We start from the raw sequence: 21,178 nt of genomic DNA, 5'->3' as shown, positions 1-21,178 counted from the left end.
ATATTGTAATACTGAACTCACACTACTTCTAAAGTCATTTTATTTTGTAAGTAAAAGAGAAGTGATTCTCCCTGTTCCCTGCTTGCCTCTATTCTATTTCCACACACTCTTCTCTTCAGGTTATCTCTCCATTCTTTGCCTTTAGTTTTCCTTTTCCTCTGTTCTTTTACTCAAAAATGTTCTCTCAGGTCCAGATGCTTTTCCCTTTAGGTATTAGAAGGAAAATCATCAGTTGGTGTATTAAAAGTTCATCTGTAAGTCTGCATCACCGTCACATAACATGTTCAACTGTTGACCTCTTGCACTCGTATATTTGATGACTTCTGGATGATTTCTTCTTTACAGTGAGTCAGTCTCCAATTGTTTGGAATTCACTCATATGACAAAACTTGTGAATTTTGTAAATGCGTTCCTGGAACTTTCGGTTACTGAAGGCCGCACAAACAAATTCATCAAGTTTAAAGATGGTCTCAAGCAAACTTGTTACGGGCGTCAAGAGTCCACGTGGAATGTGTGATCCACAGATAAAAAAAATCAATTAAAATCACAACTTAACAGCACATATAAACGTATAATGAAAGTGGTAAACAATTTCTTTATTAGATTAGACAGCAGAGGTGTAAAATACAACAACATCCTGAGACAAAAATATACAGAGCTTGGAAATAAGGAAGTACACATTTGTTACTGCCCTTTTCACCTTGACTTTACTATACTTAAGTATATCTGGAAACTTTTTCCAATTGTTATTCTTTGAGTTATTTTTAAGAGATATTGCATCTACCAAATCTGACGAGGTTCAGTTCACCTTGCACAGTAACAGCTGGTGGAATGTCCTTTATAGGGACCCTTACATTTACATTGAGTACATTTCAGAGCCTGGAATTTCACTCTATTTATTCAGAAAATAAGTTAAATAATTTCTTCTATTTTTATCTGAGTCCTTCTTTGGACAAATATTCTACGTATTTAAAAGGATGTATATATATTTTTTTATAGTAAAAAAGTAGAGACCTAACAGGCGTTGGTTATTTACAACAAGCAGACAAAGATTTACATTTAGCTTACAGACACCAGAGGTGGCTTGTCCTACTCAGTGAACATTTGACAAGAGTTAGATTAGGTTGGATTTTTCTCTTAAGTTTCAACTTAACATCTGCTTTGGCTCACTGAAAATATCAACATTAAGATACATTAACATTTATTTCAGTTGTTACATGAATTTACCAGATGAAGTCACATTCAATTTTAACGTTTACCTATTTACCCAACTAACAGAACAAAACAGACTGAATTATTGGTGAAGCTTTAACATGATTAACAAGATCTTAAGGAGGACTTTGTCTGGATCAGGTGACATGCTGGACTAAGCTCATCTCAGTGTTTCTAAATATCCATGAGACTGCCACACCTGAGCCCCACAATCTATTCTTAATCTCATGCAGCATCTATTTTCAGCTCTGGCCTTAATCTCAGGGTTTATGTCGGGCTCTGTTGACAAAGAAATGCACCTCAAATAGCACATTAGCATGCAGGCTTAGTGCACTCCATTTCATACTTAGCCTCGTGACTGAGGTCTGCTCTCAGCGGAGCAGCGTCTGAGGTAACAGTCTAACTGAGGAGAGTGAGGAGCCGCTGCAGACAGAGAGACCAATGTTCATGCAAATGTATGCCATTTATTTTCATTAAAAGCTTACTGTGTCCCGATAAAAATCACATTTTCAAGAGGAGGAATATTGTATATATTAGCGTTATTGCATTAATGACTGGGATACATTTTCACACTAAATTTGACTTTGAACAGAGAAGTGAGAGTTATAAAGAGAGGAGCTGGAATGTCCTGAACCCTCAGAAGTTCTCATTTCACAGTCAAACTGTTCAATTAAAGCCACACTGACGACTGGTGTCTAATGTACTGACTTAATTTCACAGTGTGCTGTTGAATTTTCCCATACAGGTCATATAATTTCAGGAAGAAGTCCCTGATTTAAATGTTTTCCTGGAACTGTAAGAGAAAGCATGGAGACATACATCAGATGTAGAGACCAGGGATGAGCAGAGGATGATGTTTACGACATTGCCTCAGTTCCTCTGCACAGTGTTCTGCAGCCAAGAAGTGAGTCAATTTTCCTGGGATCCAATGCAAATATGGCTGGAATGTATTTTACTGTAACATCTTCGACAATATCCCATTTCCTGCGAGGTTATGACTGATGGTCATATGCAAAGGTCAAGTCTTGAAAAAGTCAGTAAATCTCTTTAGGGGGAGTTTTTCACATTTGTATAGGACTGGATGTTAATAAAAGAAGTCACTACAAGTGTGGTGGAGTCATCTAAAATGGGCCAGTTTTTGGTAAACAGTCTAGTTGACCATCAAATAAGCTATGCACAAGATCGTATGATGTTATTATAAATGGTGGGGCGCCAATAGCCTAGTGATTATGATGGCGCCCCACAAAGGCTTAGTCCTCATCGCAGCGGCCATTGGTTCGATAACCCTCCCCACTCTCTCCTCCCAACACTTCCTGTATCTCTTCGACTGGCCTACATATTCAAAATACCTTAAATAAAGGTCACTTTTCTCTAATAATCACATGTTAAAAAAACATTACATTTCTTGAATAGAATAGAAAGCCTTTATCGTCATTCTGGAATTGTACAATGAAATTTGAAATGCTTCACCTTAAAGTGCTCAAACATACAGACATCCACAGCTACAAACAACAACTTGCATTCCAGTAAGAGGTACAATGTTGCACACGTCACAGGTAAGTAAATAATGTACTCTGAAATAGAAAAATGTAATTAATTAAAAAACATGTTTTGTAATTGTTGATTATGAGAGCAAGAGTATCAGCATGTCCACGACGCCACACTGTTCAGGTAAAATGGGACGATATTGAATTCACATGAAATCTTTTAGATGAAGTTATTTTCTTAAAATATTATTTAATATACAAGTAAACTCATTTTTCACTGAACAATATATTTGTAAATGAGCTGTTCATGTTGTAACTGTTTCTTTTTGTTGGTGTCTGCTTCTGTTGTGTGTGACTGAATATGCATGTGTCAAACATGTCTCAAATATTTCTTCTTTACAATTCAACATTTTTGACTCCAAACACAAAAAATGACAGTCAGCAACTTTGCTGCTAATGCACTTTTTCTCAGTCCTTTCTCCACTGGTTGTATTGTAAAAATGCTCCTCTCTTTATCTCTTCTTCCTCTCTCTCTTCTCTGCCTGTCCTCCTGCCTCATAGAAAATAATATAAATAGAATAGACAGCCTTTATTGACATTATACCATTGTGCAAAACAATTAGAAAAGCTTCACACATTAAATAACATATTTCTCAGATTTTGCATTGATACATAATTTATGTACACCCATAAACGTGTTTTTCAACCAACATTTCCCTTTGATAATAATGCAGACCAGTTTAGCTGAAAATTGTGGCTAACTTTACCTAAATGGTTCAGGCAAAATGGGCCAGAGTATGAAATTACTTTGACACAAAAAGTATTTTTAGAGTTGACCCTTTTTTATTTAAAAGACAATTTCAAATAAATAATCATGAACATGTGTTTGTTGTTCAACGTATTCATATTTTCTCTATACCTCTTATTATAATGAATCAGTATTTCTATGCCGCTTACATTCTGTACAATTTCCCTATTTCACGTCAGCAACCTCACACCAATACAAATTATTGTTGATTGTCAGTTAGTGTCATAGCAACAATGCAAGATCAGTCAGTGTGATTGGTAGAAATAAATGAAAGAGCTGTGATGCTCCAACATTATCTGTCTCTTTTTTACCTGAAGTCCCGTTTTAGCTGTCTCCATCTTACATTTAGCATTAGTGCAGTCCCCCATTTGTATGAATGTCTCTTGTCTCTGACAAACTCATTTATCTGTATATTACATCCATCTTTACTTTTGTACAATTGTACTTTTATTATTTCAACATTTTTCAAACACAAGGGTTGGATTGCTTTTCTTCCTAGAGTTTGCATGAGATTATACAATTGGATTTTGGATTTTTGCAGTTAAGAACAGATGAAAAAAAACAAAAAAAACAACAACGCTTACTTATGAAACAGTCTACGAGAGGATATGAAGGAAAATAGCAACAACAACAACAAATCTCCCAAAAGAGACAGGTTTAAAGGGATTTATAATAACACTGCAGATGAAGGCTAACAAAGGAATTTGTCCAGTGACAATGGAATGAAAAGATCACTTGTAGGGACAGAGCTGGTGTGCTGAAAAGGATTAGTGGAAAACATAAATTATGGAGCAGAATGTTACATTTTCTAAGTCTGACATGAAATGTTTTCTGTCCTGTATTTACAGGGAGATTGTATGTGATTTACACATAAATATAGCAGAAATCAAGTATATCCTATGCAAATATCTCTCTGAGTTATGACTGTCTACAAAAAGTGAGATGCATGAGTCCCGCTGGCTGTGTTGTTGTCTGAGCTGTGTTTACATCATGTTTACATGGACGGGACAGCAGGCTCCTCCCCTTGTGTATAAAAAGCGGTTTTAGTAAAGGACTAGAGAAAAGAAGAATAACATACTGATTACTTATTTTAATGTCATGTAAGTGTTTTTAGATCACGGCCATTCTGTGTAAATATACACGCAATGTTAGGCTACGAGCTAACTAAGGTGTGCTAACATTAATATGCTAACAAAACATTGCAGGCCACAGTCAACTGCAGCTTGAGCTAGCGACAATTTCGTCTGCCGCTTCACTCTTTTGTGCAAACACGACTGGAGGGGGGTTTGAGGTGTGTCACATTCTTCATTCAAGACTTAACAAAAGTTTTTTTTTTTTAAAACTGAAAATGTTCTGTAAATTATTTTAAAGGACAGCATAGTGTATCTAAGGCACTGGTATTGTGTGGCAGTGGTAATCACTTGGCATGAGCCAATGCAGGGGTTTCTGGCTAAATGGAAAAAACAATTGAATGGTTTCCCACAAAAGAATCTAAACAAGCTCAACTTTTGCTAAACAAAATGCAATGTCATTCAGCAGCTGCACTGGCAAAGTGCAAAAGTTTTAGTTACAATGATAAGTTCTAGTTAAGACTTTGACAGACAAAGTTTTTTTCAGGTTTTGCTGGAACAATTACAGACTGTAAGACTTCTGACTAAATCTGATTTATTCCAAAACACATATTAAAAAGTAACAGTTTGTCCTCTTAACAAAATTGAAAAAGGATATTTAGAAAGCAGGCTGATGTATTGTAGCCTAAACAATGCTGATTAAGCAGCTTTTAAAACCCACTACCCCCAACGTTTGGGTTTTATCTTTCAAAAATCCTGACTCAGGACATTGCACAATATGCCTTCTTAAATTCCGGAGCAGTTACTTGCTTTGTGTCTCACAGGTCCCTGAAGGACCCACCCTCTGAACCCTAAATACACATCAAACACTGAACAAGTTGAGAAGCAAAGTAATCTTAACAAAGACACAGACAACTGCACATAAAGGCTTACTTTGTGCATCAATATAAAAGAAGAATATCATACACCCAAATCTGGTCGTACTGTCTGCTAGTATACTAAACAACACATCAAGCCATATTTTATGTCCCTATTTTCCTATAAAATCCCATATAATCACCAAAAACTTTATGGATAACTTTAAGCCTTAATAATTAACGCTAATTAAATAATCCAAAAGTGCAGTTGTTGTAAATACAGAAATTAGATATAAAGACCAAAACATTTATCAGGCTGTATGTTTAGTTCTGCTGTATAGTTTGACATTTTAATATGGGGCCTACTAGAGCTTGACCCACCTTTGAAGAAAGCCTCAAGTGGCCAATAAATGAACTGCAGTTTTTGACTTTCTTTGTCAGCTTAATGTTTACACCCAAATAAACATCGCACAAAAAGTAAGGAAATTTGTTTTTGGTAGATTATTTCTTTGTTGTAACGATGCTTCTTGGCAATAAAGCTTATACTATTGGAAAGCATATTTAGTTCCCTTTTAAATGGTGCCACATTTGTAAGGAACATGCATTTGTGGGATAAGCAGCAGAGCTGAGTATGTGGCTTGCACCCATGAAAAACTTGCCAAATCTTCTCTGCCATTTGCTGTTTGTCCTTCTTTTAAAAAAAAAAAAAAAAAACCTAACCACAGATATCCAGTTATCAAAAAAACAACATTTATTATTACATTATGCCAAGCATTTTACTTTTCTTCATTCCATATCATCTCTGAGGTATCGTTTCACTGAATTTGCATTCTGTTGGTGGTTTAATAACCCTTAAACACAGAGGATGCTGCAGGTTAAGCTGTAAATGAGGCAGAACAGTTTAAAAGACTGTACATCCGTTTAAAACTGACGAAAATTCAAAGATTGATGTTTTTAACCACAAACTCAACCAATCAATACACGCAGAGTTCCTGCTGAAACTCCTGCAGCCACAAGCTGTCTAGATAACGACATTGGCTCATCGACATTAAGTCATTCACTGTCACAGTTACCCCCTGACCGTCCTGTTTCCCTCCTGTTGTACATCCCAACCCACTTCATGTGTTATAGCACAGCGTTCTCTCTTTGCTCTCAGGGCTATAATTGGCTTTGTCAGCCTAGTCTACCTAATGCATTATAAAAGCTTCCCGGTTGGGCTTATCCTCCAACAGCGTTCACACCTCTATGTCGTCGCAACATGTTCAGTACATGCTGAGCACTTCAGCAAAAGCACAGCTGACTCCCACAGACTGCTGGTATATCCCAGGTGAGAATAGAAAGAAGGCAACATTGGCAGGCAGGACAGAAAGACACAGAGAAGGGGTTTCTGTCATAAGAAGAACTGTCATCAGGACGAATCGCAGAGACATTTCTAGGTGAGTGTTTATTGGAAACTTAAGTAGAATGGGCCTCAATTACATCGTAACAGGTTCCAAAACAGGACCTTAGCAAACGAACAATTTCCTTTATTGATATTTTGGGCTCTTCGAGTTGTTAAAATTGCAAGACGCAAAATGCACAAGTGTATTTTTCTCTAATTTAAAGAGTTTTAAGGCACAGCATTTCTAAAACAAGATATAACCTCAAAACCAAATTGCAGCATGAGGACAGCTTAGCAAATATATTTAGAGCCTCATTTTTGGTAAGCAAAGTCTATTTATTATTTTTACTGGTGAGTAATAATGTATATGAATATGTATTCTCAAACCTTGTTATCTGTTAATGGGGTTTGGAAAATAAAATATTTTAAACATAACAAATGAAGTAAGAACTTAACATGCAATTCTTGATATTTAGAGAACTCTCCATGGAAAACTTCCCTACATGATATATATTAAGGTTGGTGACATCCTGTCAGGATTTAAGACTCAGCCCAAATTTTGGTTTAAAAATATGTTTTGGTAAGCTTAAAAAAATTAAGAAATTCATATTGAATTTATGGACCGTGTAGAAAATTTACGACACCAGGAAGATGAAAATACAACAACTTAATAGTTTCATTGTGTTTAAAGTTAGTTGTCAACCTTTATAAGTGAAAAAGTATAGAAATTGTAACAGTTTTGGGGTTTTGGTCAGAGGTGGTTGATTGAACAACAGAATAAAACATACGACTTTAAAGGACTAATATGTATCTCTGACACCTAGTGTTTGAAATTGGTACTGCAGTCCAAATTCAAAACATTGGAGAGATGTCTCCCCCCGCCCCCTCTTCCCCAGAGTCGATGTGCACGCAGGTTGCCAAGTCACGGACACTGAAGCTTCCGTATTTAATCGGCTCTGCATCGGTCTTGAAACTTTTCTGCCTTCTAACCTCTGTCCATTTTTCAAAAAAGCAAACTAAGGGTCAAAGCAAAATGGCTGTGTAGGGGTTGCCGCCTTCTCCTCTGGTAAAAATACATTTAAGAGAAAATTTAAGGAATATAAAGTCCTTCAAGTTCAATTATCACATTACAGCTTCACTGATAAACACCTGGTTGATTATGCTTTTCCTGCTGTAGTCTCAATGAGGAAATGGCTCACACGATCACAGGATATCCTTTTGATAATCACAGGGAGCCACCTTTATTGTTCACATCACAGAATAACCATAGCAACATTAAAGGTCATGTCTTTGTCTGCAGGATGAAGGCCAGATGCCTACTCTCCACGGTGGACAGACTTCCCACCATCAACGAAATGCAGGAGAGCGACACAGAGGACGCAGACCTGGACTGTTCCTTGCACACCATGGAGGAGTATGTGGACTCCATCAAAGAGCTCTCCCAGCCGGCCCCGTACCCCCTTCATGGGCCCCTCAGAGGTCACCGCCGCTGGATGGTACGCACTTGCCCCAGAGTTCCACCTGTGGCTCAACCTGTATATTTACATCCCAAGGTGACCCACGCTCCCTGGACCCCAGTCGAATTGTCAGATGTATCACTTATCCTAATAGACCAATCAACCTGTGACACATCTCTGCGTCCTAACCAGAACCTGCTGGACAAAATAGTTGCACAATCCGTGTTCGCGGGCCTAGTGTAAGCCTGAGGAGGAATGAACTCTGAGGTAGACGAATACATTTAACAACTGGATAACTGATCCCTGAAGCAAGCTTCGACACCTGCTCAATGTGGAATAGTTACGTTTGAGAAGTAATTGAGTACAGACACTTTCTGAAGTGTGATATATTCCCTCAAGTGCTAAATAACGACAACATATATCTGCAAAATATGAGAAAAAATGTGAAACGGGGATGCATATACCACCTGGAAGCACTAACAAACAAGCAGAGGCACACTAGGGTTGGCCCTAACATACTCATAATGTGACTTTTTTTTTTTTAAGCTTAAGGAACTTGGAACCTCCTGATTTTGCCACCAGACTCTCCTGTGGGGGTTGGGTCAAAAATGGTAAATTTATAATAAAACATTAAATAAATAATTATGATAAAAAGTAATTATTGGGGTGCCAAATTGCCTAGCGGTTATGTCGCATGCCCCATGTACAGAGGCTATAGTCCTCGTCGCAGTGGCCATGGGTTCGAATCTGAACTCGTCCCTTTGCTGCATGTCAAACCCCCTTTCTCTCCTCCCAACATTTCCTGTCTCTCGTCAGCTGTCCTGTCCAATAAAGGAAAAAATGGACCCAAAAACATCTTTAGATAAAAAAAATGAAGTATTTATGCGATGCAGAGTTTACCTTCGCCCTGAATAAGGCCTTAACAAAGTAGAGCAGATTAGACCTAAAACCTGGGCCTTCTTCATTTATTTTTCCCTGAACTATTTCTCTTGTCTTACAGTTGTCTCTTGAAAATGAAGGCAAATAAAATACATTTTCTAGGTCAACAGGCTTGCTTTTCCAACTGCTCAAATACTTCAGCTTGGTCAGGTAACAGTAATAAATATGCCTGGTTAGATGTTGAATTATACTTGCACTTTATGGAACTAACGTATCATAACTAGAAATCATCTTAAGGTTTTAACCCCAGGGTTTCCTTGACTCCACTGGACCAACATTGGAAGTAAACTTTTGCACGCTCCATGTGACACCACCAGACTGCAACTACATATCAAAAAACAACAAACGCCAGCAGAGCATGCAGAGGTGAATCTGTGCATGTCTGTGAATCTGTTTGGACAAGTGCATTCTGGGACAATTCCTACACACCTACCTCCTGTAGTTGCACTCGTATGATCATCCCTCAACCAATGTTGCAACTCAACTCATTTAGCCTTTATCACAAAATCACTGCACTATGAGGACGAGGAGTATTATATTAATTTACCCCACTAATAGCTTGTCAGCCTAAACTGGCTAATCATATACAGTACACCTGCACAGTACAGGTATAGAGCTTAAGCAAACAGTATATATGCATATGGTACTCATTGCAAAATTGCACTCTCTGTAAATCTTGAAAGATTTTTTTGCACAAAGTAAATAAAACATTTGTCAGATAAACAGTTTCAACAGTGACTTTGTTCTTTAACATGCAAACATCCTTTTCTCTCTCCAAACACTTCTCTTTGTTCATTATCTTTTGAGGCTTCGCTTTGTGTTCAGCCATCTACTTTAAGTTTCTTTTTCCCTGAAGCTCTGTGACCATGTGGAAAGTGTCTCCAGCTGGGTCTTGGCAAGAATCGGCTGAGTTAGTCTAACAAACATGTGGTGAGGGGAGGAGGGAGCTGAGTCGGCCTCCCCGGAGAGTTTTCACCAGAACAAGCCTCCATGTCTTAGTGTGACTGATACTGAACTGCTCTTTCACATTGTGAAACACTGCACACGTCATAACCGACAAGAAGTGTTCCTGGGAATTATGATTTTTCACCCAAGAAACCTTAAATGTAACATGATATTCCAAAGGAATGACCTGACGCACATAGAAATGGTAAGTTTATGGCATCCAGAGAAGAGAGCTGTAGGTGCTGCTTCAGCAATATGTCTCTTGACAACATGCCTTAACATTTAATGAAATCCACATGAAGCTTAGGTGCAGATATCATCTTTTCAACCTAAACTCGTTAAACTAGGAGAGAAATGTGAGTTATTGCAAGAGTTCCTCGGCAATATTATTCACTCAAAGTAGTGACATTAAACAGATTTGTTGATTCAAAGTTCGGTTATAAAGTCCAAAGCTGAGCTCTGTAAACACTCTGAAGTGCAGTGTTCAATATGAAAGGCAGCTGCAGTGAAGCAATCAGAGCTTTGTGTCAAAAGACACAGCACGATCTCAGTTTTGAGGTAATAATATCAACATAACAGATGTAAAATAAAACTGCATATCACGTGCCTGAATTACAATAACAAAAAGATAGAAGTGTAGACATGCACTGTTTTCAAAGAGAGAGCAGAAAGCTTAAGTTTGCTACGGCTGACTTAATGTGTCATAATGAAACCAAAACAGTTGCAGTTTGTTTAATTCACAGTGCTGCACTTCATCTACCAAACCATCTCTTTACTGCAGAGTAAGAAAGAGTTCTGTTTCTAGGGTTTCAAAAAGCAACACATGAAGCTAAGTCTTACAGATAAACCTTGTTTTGGCTGATTCAGGGCAACTTGTCAAAGGAGAATTTCTGTCTCTGTTGGGACAAACAATAAAGTATATCTATCTATCCATCTGTCCCAAACGTTTGTATTAGGTCTTCCTTAACTCAGAATTATGTTCATTTGGTAAATTATCCTCCAATTTAGACTCAAATGGACAATAAAGCAGATGAACATGTCTACCTATGATTGATAAGTCGCTTCAAAGACACTCTCAGGGGTTGATGGTTTATTTTTTCCATAAATAGCAAACTAGTCCTACAGTTGGTAGGTAAGCTAACCCCTTGCTCTTTCACCAACTCTCCTTTTTTGTGTGAAAATAGGTTCACCTCTTCTCCAAAACACCAAGATGGCAATGGACAAAACATGGAACTTTCAGCTTCAAAAAGTAAACTCAGTCTATCCTGTAAACACAACACTGATATAACAACATGCTAGATAACAGTGGCTTATTTTTTTAAACAGACAAAATTTCACAAGCATTATTTTGAGTCGATATTTGGTCATAAATCCAACACTTATTTATTTTGGTTCAATCTTTGGTCTCCACCAGCTCTTAACTGAAACAGTGGGCTTTGCAGCTGCATATTATAGTCTGATATCGTCTGTCTGCTGATCGATTAGACCCAACAATGCAACAATTTTAACTATACCCAGGAAAGAAATGGATTGACTGAAGCCATAGGACAAACGATGCACAACTCATAAAAACCTTAAATGATATTATCTGAAACCTTGTATAAAAGGTATATATTTATAAACAACAACAAAGCATTCACAATACTGATCTACACATATATAGGCCATCACGTAGTATTTTATAATGAAACGTTTTGGATTGCATGACATTGACTAGTAATGTTTAGTAGACAGGGCTGACCGATGACATCTTTCAAAATAGCAGAAAATTCAGAGTATTCAGTTTGTTGTGTAGAGGTAGACGGACACTGCTCTCAAAACATGTTCAGTGTTGAAAATGGAGCCTTTGGAATGTTGGCTTTGCACAAATACTGTTGGAGAACTTTTAGACGCACTCTGTCCAAAGGTAACAAATCTGCCTGCCAGCTCCCGAGACTCTTGTTAATTAACACGTTATTTTGTGTGTCTGCTTCAACTGTATAAAAAGTGTGTAAACGACATCAATTAAAGTAGCAATTTGACTTGAGTTTATGTGTTTGTGTGGGCAGCTGTGTTTGTGTGGGCTGGTGTACTTATTATTATTATGTCCATGCTGTATTCTCAGTGGGTGTTTTTCAGAGTCAGAGATCTGCTTCACTTTGTATGTGGTGCATTACTGTTTGGATTACTGCCTTCACTTGGCAGCGTTCAGCTTGAGTTTACATTTTTTCACAGTGAAGGTGGCATCAGGCCATGATATGGACACTTTGTTTAGCTTATCAACTGAGATTTGACATGTTTGTTCCAGGTCGAAGAGAAAGCCTGCAGTGCGTATTGATTGAACAGATAAAGTAGGTGCGGGGTTATCTGATGAAAGTTTTTACTTTCCTTATCGACAAAATATGACAAATAATTGAGGATGTCTTTTGTGAATTATATTTGGCTACTTCTTGGGCTTATACGTTAAGCTTGTGCATAAATGCTAAACATGCAGTTCATCATGTAGCCACTTCTTAAGAGACAAGAAAAAAAAAAAGCAAGATACTCTCCATTAGGCTCCAGACTCCAGACCACTATTCTTGACAACACGGGCTGTAAAAATCTATATAACTCACCCATTTAAATTACATTAAAGGGATAGTTCAGTATTTTTGAAGTGGGGTTGTTGTCCTGTCTGGTTTAGTTTTGTATTTTGGGTATTTCAGTGTTTAGATTTCCGTGTTTTCATTTCTCATTCTTCCCTAGTGTTGCTTAGTTGTCATTTTCTGCCTTGGTAATTGTCTAGGCTAGTGTTGCTTGTTTCCCTTGCATGCTAGTGTTTCCGAGTTTAGTCTTTAGTGTTTCCTGTTTTGTCATTTCTTATCCTTGTGTTTCTCTTAGTGTGTATTGTTACCTTCTTGGGTTCTCTGTGTGTCTTTGTTTCCTGATTGTTGTATGTTGTAGTTTTAACCCCCTGTGTATCATATCTATGGTGTGTTTCCCTCCGTTTTGATTACCCTCATTGTCTTCACCTGTGTCGTTTGTCTCACCTGTGTTTGATTGCCCTTGTGTTTAGTGTCTGGCCCTTTCTGAAACGCCACAGTTCAGTACGGAGTGTGGATTTGCTAATTAGGACCTTTGTACAGTTGACTCACAAAACTTGTGAGTCAACTGTATTGTATTGTTAGGCTTGAAACCTAACTGGCACCTGCAGCACAAATCCTTACCATTTCCAATAAATGAGCTTATCCTCTCATTCTTAGTCTGCAGTTAATTGTATTAATAGACTATCTCATTCTTTAGTCTATTTTTTTCATTAAGTTTAACCCTGGTAATATGTATTTTCAATCTTCCAACTATTTTCTCTGGTAAATAAAATGGTAAACAAGCTCATTAGCAAGCTATTGACTAAGTCTGGAGCACTGACTGTTTAGATTTGAATACTTGACACCACCCATCACTGTTGACCAACTCCACCTTCTCATCCAAATATGGTCACTTCAAGCTACACAAATCAAACAATAGGATGACCGCATTCCTAACGAACACACTAAAAAGGGAGTAGACAAACCAAAGGGTTATTATTATTTTACCAGTTACCATTATTTATTTGGTCTATTCAGAGCTTTAATACATTTTTTCAAATTTTAGGGTTAAAATACCTCGTATTCCCTTTTACATAAACATCTTAACTACAATCTTGTCATTGAAGTTTTGCCACACTGGGTGTTGGTAATGTGTTGGAAACATACAATTTAAATGTGTATTTGTGTCTACTGCTGGCCTGTAATATGTCTTATAAAGTCATATCAAATTTGAAATAAACTTGTTCATGAAAAAAAAGCTGCAAGTAACTTGCAGAATGAGATTTATTTTATACTTTATATGACTGAGAAAGTTAAACAACATAAGTGATGACGGAGCCAAATAATTAAAGCAGATAGACACAACTAATGAGGAAGCAGTGTGTCACAGTGCAAAAAAAATAGCTTTATCTAATTTGTTTTTGTGCTGCAATCAAAAAAAAACTCTGCTCAGCTGCAGGAAGCTGCTGTGCAGACTGAACAAACCTCCTGGCTTCTTCTGATTGTTATTTTTGACTCTGGCTTCTTTGGTCAAGCAGAGAGTTTGTCAGGTCAGAGACCTCTTCTGGTTTGTTGTGCGACAAGAGAGGAAATAAAAATGTAAAATGCTATGATCTGTTGACCTAAGATGATTGTCCATGCCAAGAATGTGTTGACCCACCTCTTTTATGTTTACAGGTGAAAACCCAGATGGAGAAATAAGCTTGTGTCAGCCCCTGAAACTCCCAGTCTCATACATACAGTATGCTGCTGGCCTTGTTACAAAATGGGTTTGTTGCTCTGGCAATTATTTCACGAGGAATAAGTCTATGTATTCGTTTATTTAATCCTTCTTATCAGCAACTATTCCCTGTAAGGATTGTTGTGTTACTGTACTGCCAGGGATGTATACACTTCAAAGCTCCTGTGATAAAGAAAGTAGGAAAGATAAAAATATAATTGAAAACAGGGATTGGCGGTTGGCTAGGGTACACAACATTTGATCACAGGCTTTAATGAGCTTGACATAGTGCAGTCTGAAAGCAAACAGAAACCGAATTAAAATGTTGCACCACTTAATTGAGCCAAGTCCACCGAACTTCAAATGTGAAAGCTAACTCAGTGATGTCAGACATGTAATTGGAAGAGATAAAATTGAAGACAAAAATATGCTAACAGAGAATTGAGTCAGAGATCTTTAAGACACTTCTTTGCCAGGCAGTGTTGAATAATTAAATAATTTCCCAGCATGTTGAAGTGTTTAGTTTTAAAGAATAACACACATTAGACTGGAAAGCAATGCCCTGCCCGCCTCCCTTGTCTAAAGTTTCATGCCTGGTTTACCTCTGACCACATAGTGCTTGGTGTGGTCAGCATGGGGTTTTACTGATGAATTCCACATCACAATAATGCTGTGGTTTATGCTTATATGGAGGTCTAGAGCAAAGACAATAGAAAAGAAGTCGATTCATCCACCGTAACATAAGTTGTTGGTTTGTGAAACCCCTTATGAAGCCATTTTGGCCATCGCCTCCTTGGTATTTTGGAACCAAAGGGACCTTATGAATATAGATAAGCATTGATCTGTACCTCAATCCCATTGAACAGTTTGCTGTTGAGACTTGTAAAACACAGTATAACAACCATACCCCCCACTATGGTACATTTTTACTATAAATGGGATCATAATTTACAAAATGAGCAACATTCTATATTGAAGAACATGTGGAACCTGTGGAGCTGCTGAATGCAGGTTCAAGGCGTGAGTTATTTCCCGATTGGTTGCCTTACATGGCCATCATGTGTGTGTGTGTGCGTGTGTGTGTGTGTGTGTTTGAAAAGGTCAGTGCGTTCCATTTACCTCAGAACTGGGAATGATGTCACACCCGAGATAACTGCGTTCCAGTTGCAAGTCGGAAAAGCAACATGGACGCCTCCAAGAGTACCTTTGTTTTGTTAGCGAATACCAGACGATAACAACACACTATGTGATAGTTTCTGACCGAAAATAACATGACAACACCTCCACAGAGAGAACTTGCACGATACCATCGGTGTGTTCGTTTTAATTACACCAGAAGACGACTAAGCTGCTAATAAACGCAACAGTTATAGCTTAAAACTGTCGATGCACGTAGCAGCCATATTGGATCTGAACTCGGGCTACGGAGGATTCGCAGAGTTTCCAAGTTGGAATTCCGACTTCAGGGGGCGTTCCTGATGACATATCAGACCGGCAACTCGCAATTTCTGACATCCGAGATCAAAATGGAACGTAGCATAAGGCCGGATACATACTTGTTTTTTCATTTTGACGAGGCATTTGCATGATGGCCGCCCTGCCGACCCTGTGTCTGTTTGGAGCCTCAGCTGTGCAGATAAATAATTTATGCAGCACTGTCACAAGAAGCAGTATGCACATAAACAGTATAGGGCCTTTGTAAAGGCAGAGAGGCTGTTATAGGGCTAACACAGCAGTGACAAGTACACCTGTCAAAACAGCTTGTGACCGATAAGTTCCAGTTTTAGAAGTCGTTGTTGAAACCTAACTAAATTAAAACAAGGCCGTTAAGTCAATGAGTGAAGGAAAATGTTGGAAAACAGATAGGGGACGCTGCTGATGGTGTGTTCTGTCTATCATACATACAACCTTATAAAAGTTGACATAGTCTGATGTAATAATACTGTAATGTGTAAAACAGGAAGGTGAGTGTCATCTCTGAAAAAAACACAAGTCTTTTATCACCTTTGCTTTTCTCAATAACTAATGTCTTCTGCAAAATGCTGAAATGCCAGCTCCTGGCAGAACAATCCGTGAGAGACTGACAGTTACATTGGGAAATGGATCCACTGTGTGCAGGGTGTATCAATGAAGGGATCTCTTAACATGCTGCGAGTTGTTCAGTCATAAAAATGATGGTACTTGTCAAAGCCTGTTTACACTTTATGCAAACAATCTTGTCAATGCCAGAATACAGGAGCAGATTCATCACATGATAAACCATTATCCACAGTGAGAGTGTTTCAGTATGTTCTTTAAAACAGGTGCTGGTCTTCTGACAGCTGGCCTACTTCTATCCAGACACACACACACACACACACACACACACACACACACACACACACACACACACACACACACACACACACTCTTACCCACCGTGATGCCTCAGTGTGTCATCATGTTTTTGTGGTTGCCAGTAACTGCTAAAATGCAGAAGGAATGTATGGCTGTAGAAAACAGGATGCAAAAAGTTATTTTCAGAAGTTTGATCATCCGTTTCCACTGCTTAAAATCTTGCAGTTATAATGAACAACAAATAAGAAATGAAGCCTTAGAAATTAATGTGAAAGCAAATCCACATTTATCTTCAACGTATATCTTAAAAACGGTTTGCTGGATTGTCTGAAAGCTCAATCCAACGTCTGAGAGTTCAACCAAGTTCAAATCTAGTATGGTACGATTAAAATGTTAAATATCAATCCAAAAAAAACACAACAAATTGGCACAAAGTATCTCCGAGATGTACAACATAATCAGAAATGGGGAAAAATGCGCTCGTGGAGAAATGATTAGACAAAACATTAAATGAGCTCTACCTGTCATAAGTATAACTCACTTTATTTATGGTGTAAAAGTCGAGTAATTCACTTTTACTAATACTGTAGTTTCATTGTAAGGTTGGATGTGTTATGTGTTTTTATTGCCTTTTTATTGCCTTTAAAAAGTAAACTCCCTGCTTTTAAATTTTGTATTTTTTTACAGTAATAGCTGTTAATCAGAATTGCACAATGCATTTTTGCAAACCTATATGACACCCCTAAAGCCTCACTTCCGGTCAGAAGAACATTCATTGAAGTCAGAATGCTGCTACTGTACTCCTGACAGATAGTAAAGTTCATGGTAGGCTTGTTTCTCTAGACATGTCTGGGCAAACTGTCACATCAAGTATTAATCATCTTGGTATGTGGTTGAGTCATTTTTCACTTAATTAGCGCATCATTTACTCTTTCTTTTCTCTTCCTGTGGGAAGCAGTGAGAGCACGCAGTGTGGAAATTCCTGAGCACAGTGCAGGTTTGGCTTGACGGGAAAGAGCATGGGCTCTGGGAAAGCCCACTCTGTGTTCTGCCTATAAAAGGCGAGCGGGCTTTCAGCAGCTCTTCACTCTCTCTCCTCAGCCTGCTCCAGTTTGCACTTTCTCCTTTCACTGATTCCTGGACTTTTGTCTCCTCAAAGAAAAAATAACAAAACATGGCCTTGTTGTCAGAGAAAAGCTGCGCTCTCCTGTTGGTCATTGCGGCTGCAGTTTGCATTGAGCTCTATCAAGGTGAGTTACGTACAGGTTCTATTGGTTAAAGTTGCATTTCGCAGGATTAAATTAATGACAAACACTGCAAAAGATGGACAATTAATGATGCATTCACATATTAAACTGTACCTTTCTGTGTCATGTATTTAACAAGTTTAAATCGATGTGCTTTGTGCTTGTTGGAGCTTATTGATGAAGCTTCACTCATTAACTGTTTCAACGTTTTCCTGCAGCTCATGACATTCCTGACCGCTGCTACTGTCACGAATTCATCAAGTTCATCAGAGCCAACATGTCAGATTTCCAAGTCCATGAAAGACGACCTGGATGTGATAAAACTGAACTGATGTAAGTTTAAAATAGAAATGCAGATATTGGCATCTTGTCTTTTACATACAGCTGTCATCATCTGAGTCGAAGTTTGATTCTGATTTCCTACTGTTTTCATTTTTGCAGTGTAACGCTGGACATTACAGGCAACTCCACGGAGAAAATCTGTATGAATACGGAGGGAAAGATGGCAAAGGCCTTCTTGAGATGCTGGGAAAAGTAAATAATAATATTTTTTATACCATCCTTTAACTTTAAAAAATGATATTTGCATGAACTGCTCTTTTGATCAAAGTGTTTGAGCAACAGTTTCTGAAGGAATTCTTCTGAGATGACGCATTTTAAATTGTTTCATTTGGATGTAGTATCACTGACGAGTCCAAACTGTGCAACAGCTTTACTCTGCAACATACACACTGTCAATGAAACTAATCTTTCAGCAAATAAAAAGAGTTTTATAAGCAGACATTGGCTCAACTATTCTAATCACATTAACATGTGTCCTGTTGCACAAACCTACAGATGTTTCCTATTAGTCCTCTGGCCTGATCCCAGTTTTTCTTCCTTCCTTCTTTCAGGATAAACAAAGACAAGAGCCGTAAGAGGGAGTGCATTGACAGAAAGAGAAAGTCAGAGTGAAAGCACAAGGGGAGGCCTGACTGGGGAGGAAAGTTATCTGGACCAGAGTCCCGGAGGTGACATGAAGACTGAGCCCACGAGCCTGAGAATGCTGAGAGCAGAGCTTTCACTGAACTCCTGCACTGCAGAGGATTGGGAAATGACAGCGAGAGGGGGAACAGCCGTTGGAGAGGAAATAATTTACAGATTGCAGGCAGGACTGGAAAAGAAAAGAGTTATATTCAAGTTAGAGGATGGACAACAGATAAACATGTAGACTATTATAACAGCAAGTCTGTAAGAAAGCCACTGTAAAAATGCACAACATTTTTCTGCTTGAGTGAAATAATATTTATGATACTTTATTTATTGTAAGATTGTATGCTTTTTTAATAATTTTTATTTTTTACAAATGGTTGAATACAAGCAAATAAATATGGTTTTGATACAAGTCTATACTTTCTGCCTGTTTTCTTTTAAAATCTCAATTCTCTTTAAAAAAAAGAAAAAAAGAAATTGAAATGTCTTTAATAAAAAAGATGTGGCACTTCTAGATTAAACCAGTTAAACTGCAAAACGAGTAGAGGCAGCTGCCACTTGAGGACACCGAAGTGACATTGTTGCAGGGAGAGACAAATTAATTATTAGCGTATAGAAGACTCTTCTCAGGGAGGCAGACGCTTTGCATGATAACAATTCAATGATGCTCATGAGAGAATCTGACCACAGCTGTTTTGCGGCAGCAGCAGCTGCAGGCTGGCTGACAGAGAGGAGGAGGATTCCTCAACTCATGACTGTCAACAAGGTGAAAAGTGATAAGCTACGTCTGCCAAAGTTTAGAGTCGAAAGAGCAACAAGGAAATCATCTTAAGAGTCAGGATTATGAATTTTCAAAATGATTTCTTCAATTCAGTTGCTGATGTTGATTGTAAAGTGAGTTTGTAACATAAAAAATAAATTTGTCGAGGTAAACACATTGGGAATCTGAGTAATACTAATCTGCTACAAGATGGTTATACTTTAATTAATTGAATAAATAAGTTATATTACTCAGCATTGTATTTTTTCACATTCATTACTGTTTATTGGCCTTCTCTTTGTGTAACTCCTTTTTTCAAGAACAAAACAAGATACCAAATTATTTGCAAAACAACAAAAACACTTGAGGGTGCAGATGACGTTGGCCTTGGGCCCCTGCCACAAGTCTATTCTATTCAAGAGAGTCAGAAGGCCCCCCTGAAAAGCAGCCTGTTGGTGCCTTGCTTCTGCAGCCTCTGCCCGTAGCTGGGCAAGTTCTTCAGCCTCTCTTTCGGTCTGCTCCTTCAGCATTTCCACAAGATTTTGTACTTGAGCTTGGCTTTCTCTGCGGTTTTCCTCTTCCAACTCTAGCATCTCCAGACACAGGACACTCAAGTCACCCCTCATTCTCTTTCCTGGCATATCAAAGAAAATAAAGAGGAGAAATTTTAGTATGTCGCTTCTTCTGACACTACTTTGCTGTGTGATGGATAACCAATGTAGAGAGCTGACAGGAATTACTGTTTTCTTTGATGAGCCAAAATGGTGCTGTTTTTCCTCTTTCCATAAACACTAAAAGAGGCTGGACTTCTTTGTTGGTCTGTTTATTCGCATTTCTCTCAATTTTTAATTTATAAGATTCATGTGTGTTATTTACTGTTATTGCAAATGTTTTAATCAATTAAAAAAATTATAGTCAGGCCTACTGGATTGGCTCGTGTTTGACCCATCAACGTACATGAATGGACCAATCACTGTGCACTTAATTCACTTGTACAGGGAGAGTAACTAATCTGAAGCAGGAGCTGAAAAGGTACTGCTAAACAGGGTCTCATAGCTTGACAACTGACAAAACAGAAAAAAGCAGAAAAAAATATATATATGTTAAGACTGAACTGTCCAAGAAAGTCCAAGAGCCCATTCTCTGGAGAACTTATTGATCCTCATTTACCAACTATTTTCAAGATTAAGTTTTTTTGTTAAACCCTACTTTCAAACTTTTGGAGAAGATTCTGGGATTCACCAAAGTTTTCTTTTGTGGGATTTGTTCTAAGAACAGAATTTGCAAACACTTGAGCACTATTACACACTTTTGAGTGCTGACTGTGCTTTATGGGCATTAATGGGCGGAACACAGCTGCGAACAATTCAGTCATTTAAGAACACATTGGTTAATCTGACGGAGTCTTCTTAGAAAACTTCTTAAGTTTCTGTCAAAGCCATT

General features: G+C 38.1%; 2 protein-coding genes across 2 annotated transcripts; both read left to right on the top strand.

The window, feature by feature from the left end:
* The first annotated feature begins 6,639 nt into the window (after nt 1-6,639).
* Nucleotides 6,640-9,920, top strand: si:ch73-6k14.2 (uncharacterized). The gene is made up of 2 exons (XM_061048457.1): nt 6,640-6,870; nt 8,116-9,920. Exons 1-2 carry the CDS (start codon nt 6,680-6,682, stop codon nt 8,513-8,515), a joined length of 591 nt encoding a protein of 196 aa, XP_060904440.1. The 5' UTR covers nt 6,640-6,679; the 3' UTR covers nt 8,516-9,920.
* Nucleotides 9,921-17,832: 7,912 nt separating this feature from the next.
* Nucleotides 17,833-19,390, top strand: cxcl18b (chemokine (C-X-C motif) ligand 18b). The gene is made up of 4 exons (XM_061048444.1): nt 17,833-18,006; nt 18,222-18,336; nt 18,445-18,537; nt 18,897-19,390. The coding sequence occupies exons 1-4, from the start codon at nt 17,931-17,933 to the stop codon at nt 18,955-18,957; spliced, it is 345 nt and encodes a 114-aa protein (XP_060904427.1). The 5' UTR covers nt 17,833-17,930; the 3' UTR covers nt 18,958-19,390.
* The last annotated feature ends 1,788 nt before the right edge of the window (nt 19,391-21,178 follow it).

Source organism: Labrus mixtus, chromosome 2 (genome assembly GCF_963584025.1).
Source record: "Labrus mixtus chromosome 2, fLabMix1.1, whole genome shotgun sequence".
Classification (NCBI taxonomy): domain Eukaryota; kingdom Metazoa; phylum Chordata; class Actinopteri; order Labriformes; family Labridae; genus Labrus; species Labrus mixtus.
Note: the sequence above shows the minus strand (reverse complement) of the source record. Positions and strands in the feature narration are given on the sequence as shown.

Excerpts from the sequence above, each read along its gene's own strand:
- si:ch73-6k14.2 (XM_061048457.1), top strand. The coding sequence starts at position 6,680 with ATGTCGTCGCAACATGTTCAGTACATGCTGAGCACTTCAGCAAAAGCA. Across the intron at positions 6,871-8,115 it reads AATCGCAGAGACATTTCTAG|GATGAAGGCCAGATGCCTAC; the intron begins GTGAGTGTTTAT and ends CTTTGTCTGCAG.
- cxcl18b (XM_061048444.1), top strand. The coding sequence starts at position 17,931 with ATGGCCTTGTTGTCAGAGAAAAGCTGCGCTCTCCTGTTGGTCATTGCG. Across the intron at positions 18,007-18,221 it reads TTGCATTGAGCTCTATCAAG|CTCATGACATTCCTGACCGC; the intron begins GTGAGTTACGTA and ends GTTTTCCTGCAG. Across the intron at positions 18,337-18,444 it reads TGTGATAAAACTGAACTGAT|TGTAACGCTGGACATTACAG; the intron begins GTAAGTTTAAAA and ends TCATTTTTGCAG.